At 31.5% G+C, this 18,368-nt stretch overlaps 1 protein-coding gene across 3 annotated transcripts; it reads left to right on the plus strand.

Annotated features, from left to right (window-relative positions):
- The first annotated feature begins 345 nt into the window (after positions 1–345).
- LOC115882987 (glutamate--cysteine ligase regulatory subunit) lies at positions 346–2,106 on the plus strand. 3 transcript variants are annotated; one of them, XM_030901259.1, is made up of 6 exons: positions 346–557; positions 606–739; positions 937–1,141; positions 1,195–1,381; positions 1,437–1,573; positions 1,627–2,106. In XM_030901259.1, the coding sequence occupies exons 2-6, from the start codon at positions 632–634 to the stop codon at positions 1,767–1,769; spliced, it is 780 nt and encodes a 259-aa protein (XP_030757119.1). In that variant the 5' UTR covers positions 346–557; positions 606–631; the 3' UTR covers positions 1,770–2,106. The 3 variants fall into 3 exon arrangements, with proteins under 3 accessions (XP_030757119.1, XP_030757120.1, XP_030757118.1); XM_030901260.1 differs by having other exon boundaries at positions 346–519; XM_030901258.1 differs by having other exon boundaries at positions 346–739.
- Positions 2,107–18,368: the final 16,262 nt, after the last annotated feature.

Here is an 18,368-nt window from a genome sequence, read left to right on the forward strand (position 1 = left end):
GACTGTAGTTTCTATGGACAAATTTGGCCGATTAAACAGTCCTGAATTGTTTACAGTTTTTAAACAGACTCCATAACCGGTCTAATTTTTCCATAAAATCGTTAGTTCCGCGACATCAATTTTGACGTCATTGCAATATTTGCTGGCATGAGAAGAAATGAAATGGAAAATGAATATATTGACGTATACAAACGAGTGGAAGTGAGACTCTTATCGAGATTCGTAATTATGCTTTAAAATTTGGCGATTTTACGTCTTATTCTTGGTCTTATTGGATAGTTTACAATTATTGGGGTCATGGATTGCTACACAATGCTACACATTTTTAAGGTCAAGTTCTGCACAATCAAAAATTTTCTTGTGGCAACCCTGGAGTGTCCTTGTAAAAGATTTTTAGATTATTTAAAATTTGCTGAGTTTAATTCCAAGAAAAAAAACATATCTCGTAATAAAAGTGCATGAATAATATGTGCTAGTATAAATACGTGAGATAAGTGATTACTCGAGGCATTTTAAGTGGTAATTATATTCAAGGACGATCTCATTACGCTTTTGAGGTTACATTATTTTTTTTGTTTTGATCATTTTTAAATTCGTATTTTCAGAGAAAACCGATAATATTCTAGGAAAAATGGGTTCCAATGGATTAATAGAAGGCAAAAAAGTGATTTTCAGTACTGGAAATATTATGTCAATTAGTGATATTACCAAGAAACCTAGTCAAAATTCTACACAAGAGGTTAGTATTGATTAAATCTATTTTTTTTTCAATTTGTTTAAATCAATCTAATATATCTGCTTTGTCATGTTGTGCAATATGTATTTTACCTATTTTATTCTGAAGGTCTTTATGGAAACCATTTGATTTATTCAAAGATTTGAATATACTAATTTATAATTGTTATTCATAAAAAAAGGTAAAAAAAAATTTTTTAGCTAATAGATGCCATCAAATTTACCTTGAAGGACTATGAAAAAAATTCAGAACTTTCAGAAGCGCCCAATGATACAAGATTTATATTGAGGTCTGATGATATACAGGCTAAAATACAAGAAAATGATTTGGAAGATTTAAAGATTGGATTGAAAGTGTTTTTGACTAATGACAGTGAGGAGTTACTTGATGAAGCATTAAAAACCGGTAAATTATTAAATGAAAGAACTGGATATATATTAAAGGTGCTTTTTTAACAGCGCTATCTTGGCAATTAAAAGTTAAAAAGGTCACAGATGTTATTGTCTCCTTTAAAAAACAGGAGCTCGAACAAAAGGCTGATAATTTAGAGGAAATTAAGAAAATCTGGTTGGTATTGGAGAATTATGTTCAAAATGGTATTGTTGATGAATTGGGAGTAGCTGACATAGAAGAACCCACATTTAGGTATGATTTAACATAATAAACTTGTTTTTTTTCTAAAATAATTTTTATTTTGTAGAGCATTGTATGATTGGGCAAAAATCAAGCCTAATATTATCCAAATCAACTTAGCGACTTGCTGTGTAGTTCCCCCAACATTACAATCATTTTGCAAAGAAAAAGACATCAAATTGTTCACACACAGTGATTCTAGTGGTACATTTACCTATTTTTTATTTGGTTTTTAAGTTAATTAATTCTTATTTTAGATATTCTACCAGATGAATCAGTCAAAGAAGTTTTTGGTGCTCCTTTAGACCTACAATGGGCAGTACGCTTTACAATCCATATTAAATGTCGAGGAGTGCTAACAACTAAAGGCTACTGTCTTTGTATGAGTCCAAAGGACTAAATAATATTGCTTTTTTTTATATGTATATTTAAGGATTATGAAAGAGCTTTTAGCTGTTTATAATGGAGTTTGAAATAACCCAAAACTTTTTTAATTTTTTCTGTTGAGCAAATGAATGTTTTTATGAAATTTGAAGATTTTTATATCAGGGTATTGGTAGAAGTAGTGGCAATTATAATATATGTACACGGAAGTAGATACACGTTCAATCAGTATTGTTAACAGTATCATAGTGCCTTTGTTTATTAGTAATTACATTCCTTCTTTGATAAATTTGTTTTAACATAAGATAGAACGTCACTATATGAATAATGAATATATAATTTAGAATATTAAATATTAGTTTTAGTTCCTCTAAAATTTAATAGATGGCGAAATGAAAAGATCTCAAACAGGGTTAAATAAGATAGATCTCAAACAGGGCTAATAAATAAATGATATTTAGGTGTTATTTACATTTAAAATATACAGGGTGTCCCAATATTTCGTGGACATAGAACTACTATGTATTTGTGGAATCAAAATAAGTTCATTGAACATAATTTACCACTATACACAAGAGTACTTCGTTTGTCCGTTAGACGGCATTAAACTTTAAAAAATAAACATGTTTTATGAGATATTTTAGTAACCGTTATTCCGATTTGAATGATATTTTGGGTGTCTAAGTTTTCCTAAGTGCTTTATTAATATTTGACTATATCAAAAAAAGTACTTAAAGTACAGGAAGGGTGAAAACTACCCCCGTTCCTACATACATTTTAGCATAAATATATTTTCCAATTCAACCGACGCGACGACAGATTTTTTTTCGTAAAATGGCCCTTCTAGTATTTACCACATTTTTTAAATAATATAAGTGTCTCTTGTAAAAAAACGCCACCGCGCATACTTTTGAGGAAAAAAAAAATTCCGAAGCTATGACTTCAAAAAATATTTTTTGTTACATCAAGCTATGAACCTATGATGATCCTTCCCGTACTTTTTCTTGATTTTTGTGAAAGTTACATGTTAAAGCGCTTAGCAAAACAAAGACGCAAAATCTCATTCAAATCGGAATAACGGTTCTTAAAATACGTGTTTATTTTTTTAAAGTTTGATGCCTTCTAGCGGACAAAGAAAGCACTATAAAAGCACGTATAGTGTTAAATCAGGTTAAATTGTGTTCAATGAAATTACTTGGATTCCAATCCATATAGTAGTTCTATGTCCACGGAATATTGGGACACCTTGTATATTTATCCAACTAAAGTATAATTTCATCATATCTTGATTAATTAAATAAATTATTTAATCAGAGAAAATTATAGGCGACCTAATAAGAAACCTTTAAAATACTGCTGTGAAATACTGTAAATGAAAAATATGTAACTGGGTAGAATTCTCAAAGATGGCGCTAGATAATATTTTTTAAAAGTCTTTATTTTGTATGTTTTGAATCAAGAACAGTTACTACCATAGAGTTACTACCGTTCTTGGTTTTGAATAGCAAGATAACAAGGGAAGACCACTAACAATACTAACAGTCCTCCTTCCTTAAAACTGTGATTAAAACTATTCATTTTTTCCCACTACGTAATTAATATCATCGCGCAGACACATAAAGTCTTAAAATATATAAAAACATTATAAAAATACTGAAGGTGTAAATTTTTAAGTCACAAGTATAGAAAACCGCAATATTTTACCAGCCCGAAAATAAGGGCACAAAACCAACAGCTCTCTACTAAAACTATTAATTTTCTATCTCAGAACTCTCTAAAAATATATTAAATTATACAGGGTGGTCCGAATTGTATTCCGGAAACTTCGGCAGCATATTCTGCAGATAAAAATAAGTAAAAAAATTCGTATAAATGTATGTGCTAAAATGCTTAATTTCGGAAATACAGGGTGTAGAAGTTTCATTTTGAAATCATTTTGAAAATTGGCGCCTGGGAGTTTTTTGATATGAGAAATTTGATTTTGATGTCAATATGACTCCTACTTGTAGAGGGCGCCACCTACATATGTTTTAACTGCTTTGCTTTGAAGAGTAATAACTTTTCGGCCGTACCTGTATAAAACTACTGAGTAAAAAATACCTCTACATTTACGAAGTTTTTTGCGTAAAAAATGTCTCTTGGTAAAAATCGCTACGACTAATGGTTCTTGAGATATTTGGAATCAAAATTGTCAATACCTATCATAACTGACATAAATTAAACATGTCGACTAAATAGTTATTAGACTGAAATCATAAATTTGAAATGTTTTTGTGCCAAAAGTTCAACAGAAACTGTTTGGTTTGGTTTGGTATATATGTATATTTTTTCACTCCATAGTTTTATACAGGTACGGACGAAAAATGATTACTCTTTAAAACAGTTAAAACACATGTAGGTGGCGCCCTCTACAAGTAGAAGTCATAACGCATCAAAATCAAATTTCTCATGTCAAAAAACTCCCAGACACCAATTTTCATCCATATATTGACGTTACCTCATAAATTATTTGGAAAAAATCGAAATAATAATGAACTAAGCATTTTAGGACATACATTTATTATTTATACCAGCTTTTTTACTTATTTTTCTCTGCAGGATGTGCTGCCGAAGTTTCTGGAATATAATTCTGACCACCCTGTATATAAATACTGTTTTTTTCAACCATTAGTATTTTAATTTATCAAATCGCTAAGAAACAAACACAAGGTTTCAAAAATGAAAAAATTATAAGGATGTGCCACTTTTGAGACGCACCCGGTATTTTCGACCACTAGGCATCAGTAGGTACTATGTAGAGTAATTATAATACAGCAGTCATAATTAGTAGGCATATTTATCAAATCTCCAAGTAGAAGAAACCTCAATATTTCACAAGTCCGAAATGAAAAAGTGTCTGTAGTCTGTGCTTAACAGCTATCTATTAAAACAATATTTTCTAGCTCAATTCTACTCTACAGGGTCGCCAAGGTCTGGATTTCGATACCGATTTTCGTACAAAAAGTATAGTCAATACTCTCAGTACAATAAAAGATGTAGATACTGAATAAAGAAACAAGAGCAAGTATTTTCCCAAGCACAGAAAATATAGTGTCGGAACACTTGACATTTTTCTCTTTTCGACTTACAAGATTACCATAGCGTTGTCTTTCCTAGACATGTAATATGTAATTACTGACCCAACACTGTCTTTTGCCGATATGGTATACATACCGTTTAATGGAAAAAACGGCATCCAGTGGGCTTGGAAAGGAAATAGCGATAATTTATATAATTTTGTTACCCATATAATTTTGTTTATTTCCAAGCCATCTTTTACGCTTTTTCGAAAATTGGCACCCAAAAAGAAAGACATTATATTGCCGACCCTGTATATAAAATTTTATACAGGGTGAGTCTTAAATAAGTGCAGATATTTTAGGGGTAGAATATTTCGATCCATAAAACAGAATTATGAAGGGGTTTTCGAGAAATTTTTTTTGAAAATTTGGAATTCTTTTAAAAAAATTTTGAACTTTTTTTTACTTTTAGTTAAAAAATATAATTTCTTGATAACATGAGAAGATAGGACATTAAAGATGGCATTAAAAAAATTTAAAGGTTGCTATTAGAATTATTGGATTAAGGCAAATTAATTAAATTGCGTTTATCTCAACATGGAGGCCGAAATCGACAAAATATCAAAAGACATCTTTTAATCGGCATTAAACTGCTTACACTATTTTGCTAACAAGAGCAAAAGAAAGTCAGTGGCGTACATGTTTTTTTTAGAAAAATATGCCTGTGAAAAACCATGTGTACGTCACTGGTGAATATGTCGACACTTTTTTAGCTTTAAAATATGTCGCATTTATAGTAACTTTTATACTCAAAATTTCATTCGAGACACTAAAAGAAAGAATAAGACTTTAACGAAGAAATATTAAGACTTTAACACCCTGTAGCTACGAAACAAAGCAAAATCGGACATATGTCGACATGAAAAATAAATCTTATTTTTACACGAGGAATCTTCCCACGAGAGATGGAACATGTTTTTTGAGACACCCTGTGTTCTAGTCTTTACTAGTATAACTTCAGAAGTCCGGGCAGTTATCAGGGTGAGTCTTAAATAAGTGCAAATATTTTAGGGGTAGAATATTTCGGTCCATAAAACACGATTATGAAGGGTTTTTTTCGAAATTTTTTTTTTGAAAATTTGGAATTCTTTTAAAAAAATTTTGACCTTTTTTTACTTTTAGTTAAAAAACATAATTTCTTGATAACATGACAAGATAGGATATTAAAGATGGCATTAAAAATTTTTAAAGGTTGCTATTAGAATTATTGGATTAAGGCAAATTAATTATTAAATTGCGTTTATCTCAACATGGAGACCGAAATCGACAAAATATCAAGAGACTACTTTTAATCAGCTACCTTTAATTAACGGTCTACATAACTTTGCTAACAAATTAAAAAAAGTCGGTGGCGCACATATTTTTTTTTTAGAAAAATATTCGAGGTGATAACCCATATGCACGTCCCTGGCGAATATGTCGACACTTTTTTACCATTAAAATATGTCGCACTTATAGTAACTTTTGCCTTCAAAATTTCATTAGAATCGCTAAAACCACCTGGAAGAAAATTATAATAAATCGAAAAAAGATGAAGACTTATTTAACCACAGAATATCTAGCTACGCTTTAACTCTTTGTACCTGCGAAAGAAAGCGGAATGTTAATATAAAAAATAAATCTTATTTTTACGACAGAAATCTCCCAACGAGAGATGGCACATGTTTGAAATACTCTGTGGAGTCTTTATGAGGCCCTCAGTGCACAAATCGACTAAATCCATAATATATAAAGTAGAAAATTGCAATGAAATAATGGGCAATGTGCATTGGCTTCTAAAATTTCTTTTATAATATATCTATATTCAAATACATTTTATTGAAATAAATACAGATGGAGACCTCACTTAAAAGTATGAAGTATGTTGCGGTTATGTACATTGCCTGGAAACTTATATGGTGAAATTGTGATAAAATAATTTAGTACACACTAAAAACACGGTATGTCGCTAGTGGTAGGAAAAATAATTTTTAGAGGTTACTAGTTTATTTGGTTGTCTGAAATATGCATATAGAGGGTGTTTCCTAATTAATCTAAAAAATAAAAAATCGTTAGAAAACGAATTAAGGCGGGCTCTTAATAAGTATATTTATTTTTTTCTCGACAACCGTTTGATGAACAAGAAAAACTCAAAAGATCAATTTTGTTGAAAAAGGAAGAAAGAAGCCTCATCAGAAAGGAAGCACTTTAGACCTAATGGTTATATAAAAATTGTTTTAAGAACACATGAGGAATCACACCATATTTTTTTTAGACTAATTCGAAAACACCCTGTATATTTGTCAACTTGACAATGACTGCTGATAAATCAAAAAATACCTTCTCAGTGAAAAAAGCCTGATTTTCGCAGGAATTTTTTTTATTTTTATTGAATTTGGGCCTGCGTTTGCAAATACTCGTTTGTTTTTTAATTTTCTATCTATCTAAATTTTAAATATCATAGTCAGAAATAGTTTTATTATTTATTAACTGTAAAAATGGTGTTTTCTTGTTGTGTTGCATCTTGCAAAGAAACTAACAAAACTGCAAACATGTACGTGTTTCCAAAAGACGATAAGGTCTGTATCTTAGATAAAAGAAAAATATATGGTATGTATTCGTTGTTTGATTTTTTTTTCGTTCGCTTTAAAATCTATAAATCTCGGTCTATTCATTAGACAGCCAGTCGACTTACGATCATTTACATGAAACTCTCTAAAATGAATAAAAAAATTAATTGTAAAATATATATATTATATTCTTATGTTTTATTACAGTTATTCTGATATACATATAAGCTTTTTTCGTTTTCCTGTTATTATCGATTCTGAACCGTCCTAGAACTGTGATGCGTATGCGCAGAAGGAAATATGAACACATTATTTCATTTGCGCATGCGCTGCAGAGTTCTAGGACGGTTCAGAATCGGTAATAACAGGAAAACGAAAAAAGCTACTAATATATCAGTGTAACTTTAAAAATAAATTCTTTGAATTCAAATATAAACATAAAAAACGTTTACAGCAGAAAAGGCGAAGGCGCTGGGTTAAACGTAGTCTCCACTAAAAACACGGAGGGGCGCTTTGACCCAAAATTTTATTATTAAGTTTCATATCTATCTTAATACATACACCTTGACAGTATATAAAATTAATAAGAAAGAATAGCCAAATATTTATCGTCAGAAATGTTCAATTTTTATATGAATTTTTGGAATAATTACTCTATTTGGCATGCAAGTGAAATAAAATAATACATTTTGATACATTTAAATCAGGGTTGGAAAAAATCATGATTGTTTTAAAAAAATCAAAAAAATCAGATTTTTTTTATTTAAATCGGATTTTTTTTATTTAAATCAGATTTTTTGATTTTAATTCAAAACAATATTTAAATCGGATTTCCAAATGACTAGGACTTATTTCCAATTAAAGTCCTATCCTAAATGGCTAAATCTTTATAACTCTGAGCGACACTGATAACATTAACAATTCTATGGCGCGTGTCATTTTTCCACATCGGCCACCAATATATTCCGCAAAAAAAGTCGCTCGGTTCAGATCAAAAGGATTTTTTTTCAAACGTCTCAAAAGTATTAGTTTTTGTCATTTTAACGGCTAGCCATAAAAGTAAAGCACTGTTACGCCTAAGCACAAAAGTACAAAAATATATTGTTAAACTGATATTAAGTGTCAAATTCAACGAGTGTACAAAGTGTTTCTCGATTACTGTTTGTATTATTTGCAATGTTTGAAATTGATTAAAAAATGATTTGTAATGTTTTAAAAAAATAGTGTTTTATTCGGAGTAAAAATGTACTTTTTGTGCCTCCTTGTAACGTCGGAATAGGTTTACGATTGTCGTTCAAATGTACAGCATCGTCAAAAAAAGTATAATTTCTACTCTTAATAAAACAATACGCTATTGTTCGGAAATAGTCTTAAGTCGAGAACGAAATTAGTATTATCTAATGTCAAAGTGTAAAGTACTTACTGCAAATAAAAAGGTCGGTAAGAATTTAAAAAACATTTTTCTCCCCCCCACTTATCCATAAATTTTAAAATAAATCCCTGCGTTTATGGATTCACACGAAATTACTTCAAAAATCGGTTCAACATTTAAATTGATGAATAAATATTTTTATATAGTTTTATAAAATTTACAATTATTTTTCGATTTATTATCTGTTATATCTGTTATAAAAATATTTTTTATAGTTTTCTAGGACAGATTTTTATAATTTTTACAGTTATTTTTTGATTTACTATAAAGTTTCAATAAAATTATTTTTTTGATTTAAATCACATGATTAAAATTAAAAAAATCACTTGATTTAAATCATTTGATTTAAATCATGCCAACCTTGATTTAAATTATGTAAGTGTTAAATTTTAAGTTTGTGATCAAGTCTTCAGTGATATGATGTCTTTTGTATTAGTTTCATATAAAACTCATCATTCCGATTTGTTCTCAATTTTTTTATTATTTGTTATTTTTTTGTTTAACAGGAGGAATGAATTTTAGATGATTCCATCATGTAGGACTCTCCTTGTTTCCCCTGTTACAATTCTATCTTTAGTATAAATTGTTCTTCATAACAATTAATTTTACTTTACAAGTACTTTATTCTTGTACAATTAGACTTAAGATTTAACAAAGAGTTAATCGATTTGTGTAGTGAACGACGCATATGTTGCTGTTATAGGTAATAATTCAAAACGTTGAACTAAATTTCAAAACTTTCCTGTAAAATGTCCGAACTAAAAATTAGGAAAAAATCTCGCTGTGTGTCTAAAAACACATTTAAATTTCTATTAATGTACCAGTGGAAATTAAGCGTGAAACATACCATTACCGTCTACTAGATCTTCAGATCGCTTTTAAAATAAGGAAATGGCAGATAGATACGTTTCGGTAGACTGAGGATGGTGCGGAAACAACGCCATCTTCATCACTATTTTGCAAGTGGAATCAGACTGTGACCGATAGCTAGCCAGCCGATACAAATATCTGTCGGTCCAGCCCTGCGGTTTGTTTCTTTTTCTATCCAACCATCCTCTTGTCCTCAATACTCCCATGAGCTAGATTTAACACATAAAATAATTGGTAAACTCCCTGTTGTTCCAATTACCTACTCCAAAATATCTACATTGTCTGGGTACTGTATATACAGCGTGTCCCAGAAATAAGTGCAAGTATTTTAGCTAGTACTATAGTTCAACCCCAAATACACGCCTATGAGTTTTTTTCGCGAAAAAAAAAAGTTTGAAAATTCGTAATTTTTTGAAAAAAACTTTGGAAATTTTTTTAGTTTTTAGTTAAAAACATAATTTCTTGATAATATGGCAACATAAGTATTAGATTAAATTTACAAGAAAGAAAATCCAGAGAAGATCCAGTGGTTCTCAAAATTCTAGCAAAAAATCTTTTTTTTTATTTCCTCTCCGTTATTTTGGACTTATTTGAAAAACAGAAGGATAGAGGAAAATATGTATCTTTTATCGAGATTTACCACCCCTTAAAATACTTGCACTTATTTCTGGGACACCCTGTATACTAGTATAACTTCAGTAGTCCGGGCAGTTATCGTTCGGACTTACGTCCGGATCGTAGAGGCGTTCGGATTACTGGAGTTACTAAAATTTCTTTCTTTAGAGAATGAAAACAACTCAAAAATTGTAAAAAATAACGTTTAGTAATCAAAATTATAGATAAAACTAGTTTCCCATAAAAACCTGATTCCTCGCTGTGTTGCAGCCCGGTATTAGGGTTTTCAAACCGGAATCCCGGTATGTTAATCCCCAAAATCCCGATATTAAATCCCGGGATTTCAAAAATCTCGAAAAATTTAAATGCCGAATCTCAAATGATTCGACTTTCTACATTTTAGTCTTTCAAAGATCATATTTTATTTATATTAAGCATTGTGTCAATATCTAAGAGTTATATTTCCGTATTTGCTATATTCTATTCTTTTTGCAACAAAAATTGTATTTTTTTTACTTATACCTACTAAAGATATGAATGATATTTTGTTTTGTCTATTTTAATAAAGCTTGTTTCACATTTTCCTTTTGATAGATGTGGCTGCATTTATGATTAAATTCCTCATTCTAATAGTCAATCTCGGGATCCCGGGGTTATAGGTTCTAATCCTGGGATTACAAAACGAGATCCCGATCCCGAAAATTGGAAATCCTACACGGTATAAACCTTAATCGGTCTTTTGATATTTCACATAGAGCTAATTTTTCATCTTGATGAATGCATCTGCATTGTTCCTTTAGTATATATCCAATACTGCAAATTTTGAAAACATAATCGAGTGTAAAGAGACTTAATTTGTTCGTTTGATTGGAGCCATTACGACGAACACGCTCAATAATCAAACGCAAAAATATAGACTCAGTTCATAAACAAAATATAAGTTTTTGCTTGTCCAGATTGGGAAATTCTGAGATTTTGTGTATACTTAAGTTATACTGTTTGTGTTTATTAGAATCCGATAATTTTTTGCTAGTTGTCTTATATTATTTTGAATAAAAAGTTATTAAATTTTAAGACTTACCTCTAGAATATTTCAGTATCCGCAGGTTTTCGCGAATTTTCAAATCATCAAAATTCATCGTCATGTCACCAGATCATCACTGGTTTTCTTTAGAAGCAACATGATAGCTCCTACATCCATGAAGTGGTGCAGTTATATGAGATTCCATACCTTCGCACCATTCAAATACCCTATCTTTCAGCATAACAATGCCAGACTAAATGTTACCACATTACCATATTAACCGTTTACTATGACTACCAAGATGACCTGACTCCCATTGAACACGTCTAGGACATGATGGGTCTAGGGTTACCAGATGAAAACTTGTCCACCCCGGGCAAGCCTTCCCAAAAATCCGGACAAAATCCGGACGTCATAATTTTTTTGGCGATATAAGAGCAAAAGTAGTACCTATATTGTTTTATTAGGAGTAAAAATGATACTTTTGTGGCGAAGCTGTGGAGTGGACGTTTGACAAACAGGCGAGGGCGCAAAAAACATTTTTACTCCGAATAGAATATGCTATTTTTTTTCAAACGTCAAAATAATTTTTTAAACGATTTCAAATTTTCTAAAATTTCCAAATATTATAAAAAGATTTAAAGGTAAAAACGCAAATCGAAAAAATATGGTTACGCTCGTTGAATTTTACACTATGTCAGTTTTAATCAAATAGATTTCGTAGTTTTGTGCTTAGGCATAAAAGGTGCTCTACTTTTATGCCTAAGCGTTACAAATTACTTTTTTATGTTGTCAATCACGTCGCAGAAATTAATACTTTTGTGACGTTTGAAAAAAAATACATTTACAACTTTAACTTAAACTTACGAAGTAAAACAACGAATATACACTTCAACACTTCTGAATTTATTGACGATTTTTTAAGTAACTATAATAATAATAATAGCTCCCGTATATAGCGTTTGACGCCTTGGGAGTAACAAGGTATAGCTTGCAATGCTAGAGCCGTTCGGTATACAAGGAACTAAATTTATTAAAATAAACAAAAGATGTTATCGTGGGGACTGTAATAAAAAAGAAGAAATAAGGCAAGCCCACAGTAAGATGAGTCATGAGACACGACTAGTAGAGGGATGTAACCTTTCAAGGGCTGTAACTTCTTGGGCAAGCATTTTAGGGCATATATTCATAGGAATTTTTTATTTTATTTTTATTTGTAGCAATTTCTTTGACGCCCTGTATATTGACCCGGATTTTCCGTTAAGGCGGGTTCTCAAGGCGGGTTCTCACTTGTCAGTTTCGCTGACGCAGTCTGACTGATTCAGTGATACTGAACAAATAATGAACGTCAGAACACATTTTCATGTTAAATGGTCAGTGCATTCGTACTTTCAGTTAAAGTGAAAACCACTTCTACATTTTTTAATTTTTGACTGATCATTTTCGAATAATGAATAGAAACTGAAGCGTGATAACTACATTTTCGTGATTTGTTTAGTTTACAAGTTAAAGTTAATTAATTATTTTAATACAGTTTCACTAGCACCCCGTTTATTTCTTCGCAATGTTCAGGACCTGACCCACCACCTACGACGTTTTCTTCTTTTTTGATTCACCAGAATATTCTGTAATTCATTTGCTAATTGTAAACAAACTTCGCCAACACCTGGTTTCAATTTTGTTTTAACCATTTTCATGTCTACGAAATCACCACAATCAGTCAGACTGCGTCAGCGAAACTGACAAGTGAGAACCCGCCTTCACTTGTTAGTTTTGCTGGCGCAGCCCAACTGATTCAGTGATACTGAACAAATAATGAACGTCTGACTGAACAAATAATGAAACCTAACCTAGAACACATTTTCATGTTAAATGATCAGTACATTCGTACTTTCAGTTAAAGTGAAAACCAGTTCTACTTTTCTTCATTTTTGACTGATCATTATCGAATAATGAATTAGAAACTGATGAAATGTTTGAACCAACTGAATACTGAATGTAGCAAAACATGAAACGTGTGAATACAATCGTTGTTTTTTATTTTTCATTGATAATGAATCAGTCACACTGCGTCAGCGAAACTGACAAGTGAGAACCCGCCTTTATATGTTGTCTGAGAGAGCTGAAAATCTAATCGATTGCTAACACAGAAGCAGCCAGTATATCAAGAATTATTAAAATATTATGAATAGGTAGGTATTCCCTTTTTTGTCAGTCGGTATATTATGGTGTGAGCTTATAGGCTTCTGTATCACCCTGTATGTGTACGTTTCTTGTAGCAGTACTGACGACTGATCATACGAAAAATAAGATCACATCCTGGAACATAAAATTTACGCTCTGGTTCACACCCTCCATACGAAACACACCTTGTCACTTCCTCTATATAATTAAACGACCATTCGCAAGTTCAAATTTGTTTTAATTTCGAAGTGGGAGCTATTTTAGAATTTTAGATTTTAGATTCAAGTCAGCTATCTAACAGATAGCTGACTTGAATCTAAAAGACAAGGTATTATAGGTATTATAGCATACCAACACAAGGTTGATGCGTCTGAGCTAGAACATTGGTAACAATATGCAACAAACAACTGCAACAATATTGGTTGTAAAAATCAGTATTTGCAATTTGTATATAATTTTATATGTTTTATTTATTCTAATTTTTTTCTTTAAGGGTTTATGCGTCTAAGCTACTGATATTATAGTCGGGTATTAATAGAGGGTTATATGTTGAGAGTTATATGACAGCAGAAGACATTTATATGAATATTATGGTTTCTTCATAGACTTGATAAAAATACTATTAGTGGTTGTAAACATCTGAAGCAGTTAGTATTTGTAGAACATTTTTATATTTTAGATTTTATTACCACCGAGCATGAATATACCTAGAGAAAATAAAAAAAAAAAAATGAAAATAAGGTCTCTAAATACACAGTCATTTTTTAAAACTTTACAATGATTGTACAAACTGTAGCGCATAAACTGTAGAAATATACGTATATCAAGTATTATTCAAAAATTTAAGTTTCTATTCACATGTTCGTATAATGGGTATAAATTGTACAATAGTACTAGTATATACACACAACCAAACATATGGAATCACTCTTTATTTCTGACTAAATTTCTTGGAAGTATAAAATTTGGCATACAACTTTAAGATAAGGATTTTTGTTGTAAATAAACATGATAATAAATAATAAACGATTGCTGCGATTTATTTTCTAGTGAATTTTATGTTCACTAGTAAAATCACGATTGTCCGGTAATTTTTGATTCGATCTAAAAAGAAAATAAAAAAATGCCTTATGTTGGATTAACAGATTATAGAGGGGCAGAATTATTGCTCTCATTGAACAAGGAATGTCCCAAAGAGATGTAGCAGAGATAGTAGGCGTTACACAGGATGTTTTATCCGAAAACATATGCCTATAACATATTCTAATAAAAGGTACTTGAAACTAGGAACACACAAGAACAGGCCCAGACAAAGTCGTCAAAGAGTCACAGCTGAACAACAAGACCGCCTTGTGTGCCAAATTGCTAGAATAAATCCCAATATTTATCATCCAGAGCTACAAAGACAACTGCTGACAGCTACAGGTGTGAACATCTCAGTTAAAACCATAAGAAAAATGCTTCGTGCTCAAGGGTTGTACAGATGGAGAGTTACGGGTCCCACAGTTATCTCGGCAAAATAAAATTGACCGGCTAAATTGGTGCCTTGAACATCAACACTGAACAACTGAGAATTGGCAAAATGTGTTTTTTTCGGATGGGACCAGAACTGGCCTAAGATCAGATGACCATCGAATTCGGGTTCACAGAGCTCTAGAAAGACGAGCGAGACTCCAGGATGTCAAATCTGTACCAAGATATAAAGGAGGAACTGTCATGTTCTGGGGAGGTATTATGCTGGGAGAAAAAACTCCATTTTTACCACTTTGGAGAGCTGCGATTGGGGATAATTTTAACTTCATACACGATAGTACATCTCTCCATATCAGCAGACTGTCTAGAGAATGTCTTGAAACGGAAGGTGTCATAGTTTTGGACTGGCCTGCATGTTCACCAGATCTGAACCCTATCAAACACTTGTGGGACCAGCTCAACAGAAAGGTTAGAGCTCGTCGAAACAATCCATGAAATCTCGCACAGCTTACTGATGCAGTATTAGCAGAATGGGAAAACATACCCCAAGACAACGTTGATAATTTAACAAGAAGCATGCCAGCGCGGATAGAAGCTTGCATAAGGGCTAGAGGTGACAACAAGGATTATTAAAATTATCAATTTTCTTTTTGTTTTTGCTTTAAATCTCTTTAAAAAATTTAAATCTCATTTCGTTTCAGAAACAAAAAAATTGGCGCCGGGAGGCACGTATAGCCGCCCATACTAAAATATGTTAATAAAAAGTTGGTAGGCAGTTCTTTTTGTTTCAAAGTAAAGGAATTTTTCCAATTTCCAATCTCAAAAACTGCGACTTTGACTGATTTTGATGTTATTACAAATTTTGTTTGCAAATATTATTCCTAATCTTAAATTGGAAACCACGTTTCGCTAGCTACTGTAATTTTGGAGTTACGATTTTTTAAAATTTTTAACCCTCTCCCATACCTCCATACCAACCCCCCACCATCACCAAAAACTAATGGCCAGATTCTCGGATGCCACAGTATTTTTGTGCCAAATTTGGCACAAGACAGACAGACAGACGGACAAACACCATGAAAATATTTTGTATTTATGTCATTTTATAGTTACTCAAATAACTCATTTTGAGTGAAATTAAAAAAAAACCTTTTTTTTTGTCAGCTTACCGGTCGGCTAAAAATAACATTGTGTTTACATTGAGAACTAATTAATTTTTTTATTGCTATATGGATTATTTCTCATTAAAAGTCATTGGTAAGGACCGAGTTTTATTCATAAACATAAAATGTTCACACGTCCCAAAAATTATGAAAAATAATTGATCGTTCCATTAAGTTTGGTTGTGCGTATAGTTTACGTACTAGTATTTTTACCAAATTTCTAAACAGACTGAAATAATAATAGAAAAATTTATATTCAAACCGGACCGGTGTCTCATTCATTACGAAGAACAAAATCAAATCGAACCAGAAAAACAAAAAAAAATAAAAATAAATAGAAACAAAAAGCCGAAGTTGACATCGAGCATCGACTACCAAACCGAGGCCGGAAAAAAATCCGCCTGGTTTATCGCAAACGAAGATCGCCGCCCCGATATCGAATAAATTAAGGTCTATCGGGTCGATCGAAAGCCGATGCCTACTTTATTTTGTGCATTTTTTTATTTGCCTCTTTTCATGTGCTCGTGTGTCTTTTTTTCGATTTTTGGCTAGCCGAAAACCCTAAAATATATAATTCAAACTTATTCTAATCTACTATTTCTAGACCAGCGTGTACCCGCGACTTCGTTCGCGTCGAATTAATCATTTGTAATGGTGATGATAAAGCAAAGCTAGAATTGCCATTAACATACAAACTAGATAAATTTTTCTCACATTTTTTTACTCAATGGTCATATTTTATAAAACACGGTGTATAAATTTTTAAAAAATCTTAAAATATGTAAAACAACAAAATAAAATATACGTGTTTATAAGTTTTTCCGAAAAACTCACCGGTTTTTAAATAAAAAAATATTCTAATATTTGAGGGGTGGTTTCACTAAGGTTTCACTCCCGTAGAATTCGAGTTTCGAAAAATCCCTTCTTATCGAACCTCTAGACCCTAAAGTCAATCCGTTTTCCAAAAATCAGCTTTTTACGTCAAGCGCTTTATGCAGGATCGTGATTAATCAATGACCAGATTTTTCAAAACACCCTGTATTCCTTTTTTTAAAAAATCTTAAAAGCGTGATTAATCAATGACCAGATTTTTCAAAACACCCTGTATTCCTTTTTTTAAAAAATCTTAAAAGCGTGATTAATCAATGACCAGATTTTTCAAAACACCCTGTATTCCTTTTTTTAAAAAATCTTAAAATATGTAAAAAAAACAAAATAAAATATACGTGTTTAAGCGTTTTTTCGGAAACTTGACCGTTTTTTAAATAAAAAATATTGTAATATTTGAGAGGTGGTTTCACCCCCTATAGGAACTGGAATTTCGAAAAATCCCTTCTTATCTAACCTCTACACCCCAGAAACAACCTGTATGCCAAAATCGAGCTTCTTACGTTGAGTGGTTTGAGCAGAATCGTGATTAATCAGTGAGTCAGTCACTTAAGGTGGTCAGTCACTTAATTTTATATATTAGTATAGATGAGAAGTCTTACATGACTGGTAGTGTGTCCGGAACCGGAGCTGTTTTTCGGAACCGGGAATTTCGGTACCGCGCCTCTTAGAAACCGGGATTTCCCGTTTTTTTTCGGTACTTTTGGTACTGACTAATATTTGTTCAGGGATGGTGCAGTTCATCACTCAGAAAGCAGGGGACCGTTTTTCAAAGTAAAAAGGATAAAAAATTGAGATTTTTAATGAAAATAATATCAAATAATTAAGTAGTCAGTCATGAAAAAATTAACATAAACACAAGTAAAGAAAAAAGTATAGGTAACTTAAATTTCACATCAAACGACATAAACCAACTTAACTGAATTTGACACAAAATCCCTAAAATACTGAATTAAAAATGCAAATATCTATTAAAACATAACATAATAAATATTATAGGAACTTCAAAAAAGAAAAGAAGCAAGAACAATAATAAATAGCATCATAATATCATTACTTATTTAGAGTAAGAGTTTGATTTCGGCAAAAGACTGTCTCACGTAACAAAAAAATAATTTATTATTATTATTACCCAGGTCCAGTTCTGTGATGGCCAAAAAGATCTAAACCTTAATTGGTAGTATTAATTAGAGTTTCCGGAACCGTACTAAAATATTCTCGTTCAATGATTGTGGAGTTCGTCAGCAAGCAAGGGATGGTTCTCAAAAGTAAAACCGATAAAAAATTGAGTTTTAAAT

This window comes from Sitophilus oryzae, unplaced genomic scaffold (assembly GCF_002938485.1).
Source record: "Sitophilus oryzae breed Bouriz unplaced genomic scaffold, Soryzae_2.0 scaffold_1801_pilon_pilon, whole genome shotgun sequence".
Lineage (NCBI taxonomy): Eukaryota > Metazoa > Arthropoda > Insecta > Coleoptera > Curculionidae > Sitophilus > Sitophilus oryzae.

Coding starts and splice junctions, on each gene's coding strand:
- LOC115882987 (XM_030901258.1), top strand. CDS start 632: ATGGGTTCCAATGGATTAATAGAAGGCAAAAAAGTGATTTTCAGTACT. Junction 740..936: donor GTCAAAATTCTACACAAGAG/GTTAGTATTGAT, acceptor AAAATTTTTTAG/CTAATAGATGCCATCAAATT. Junction 1,382..1,436: donor ATAGAAGAACCCACATTTAG/GTATGATTTAAC, acceptor TTTATTTTGTAG/AGCATTGTATGATTGGGCAA.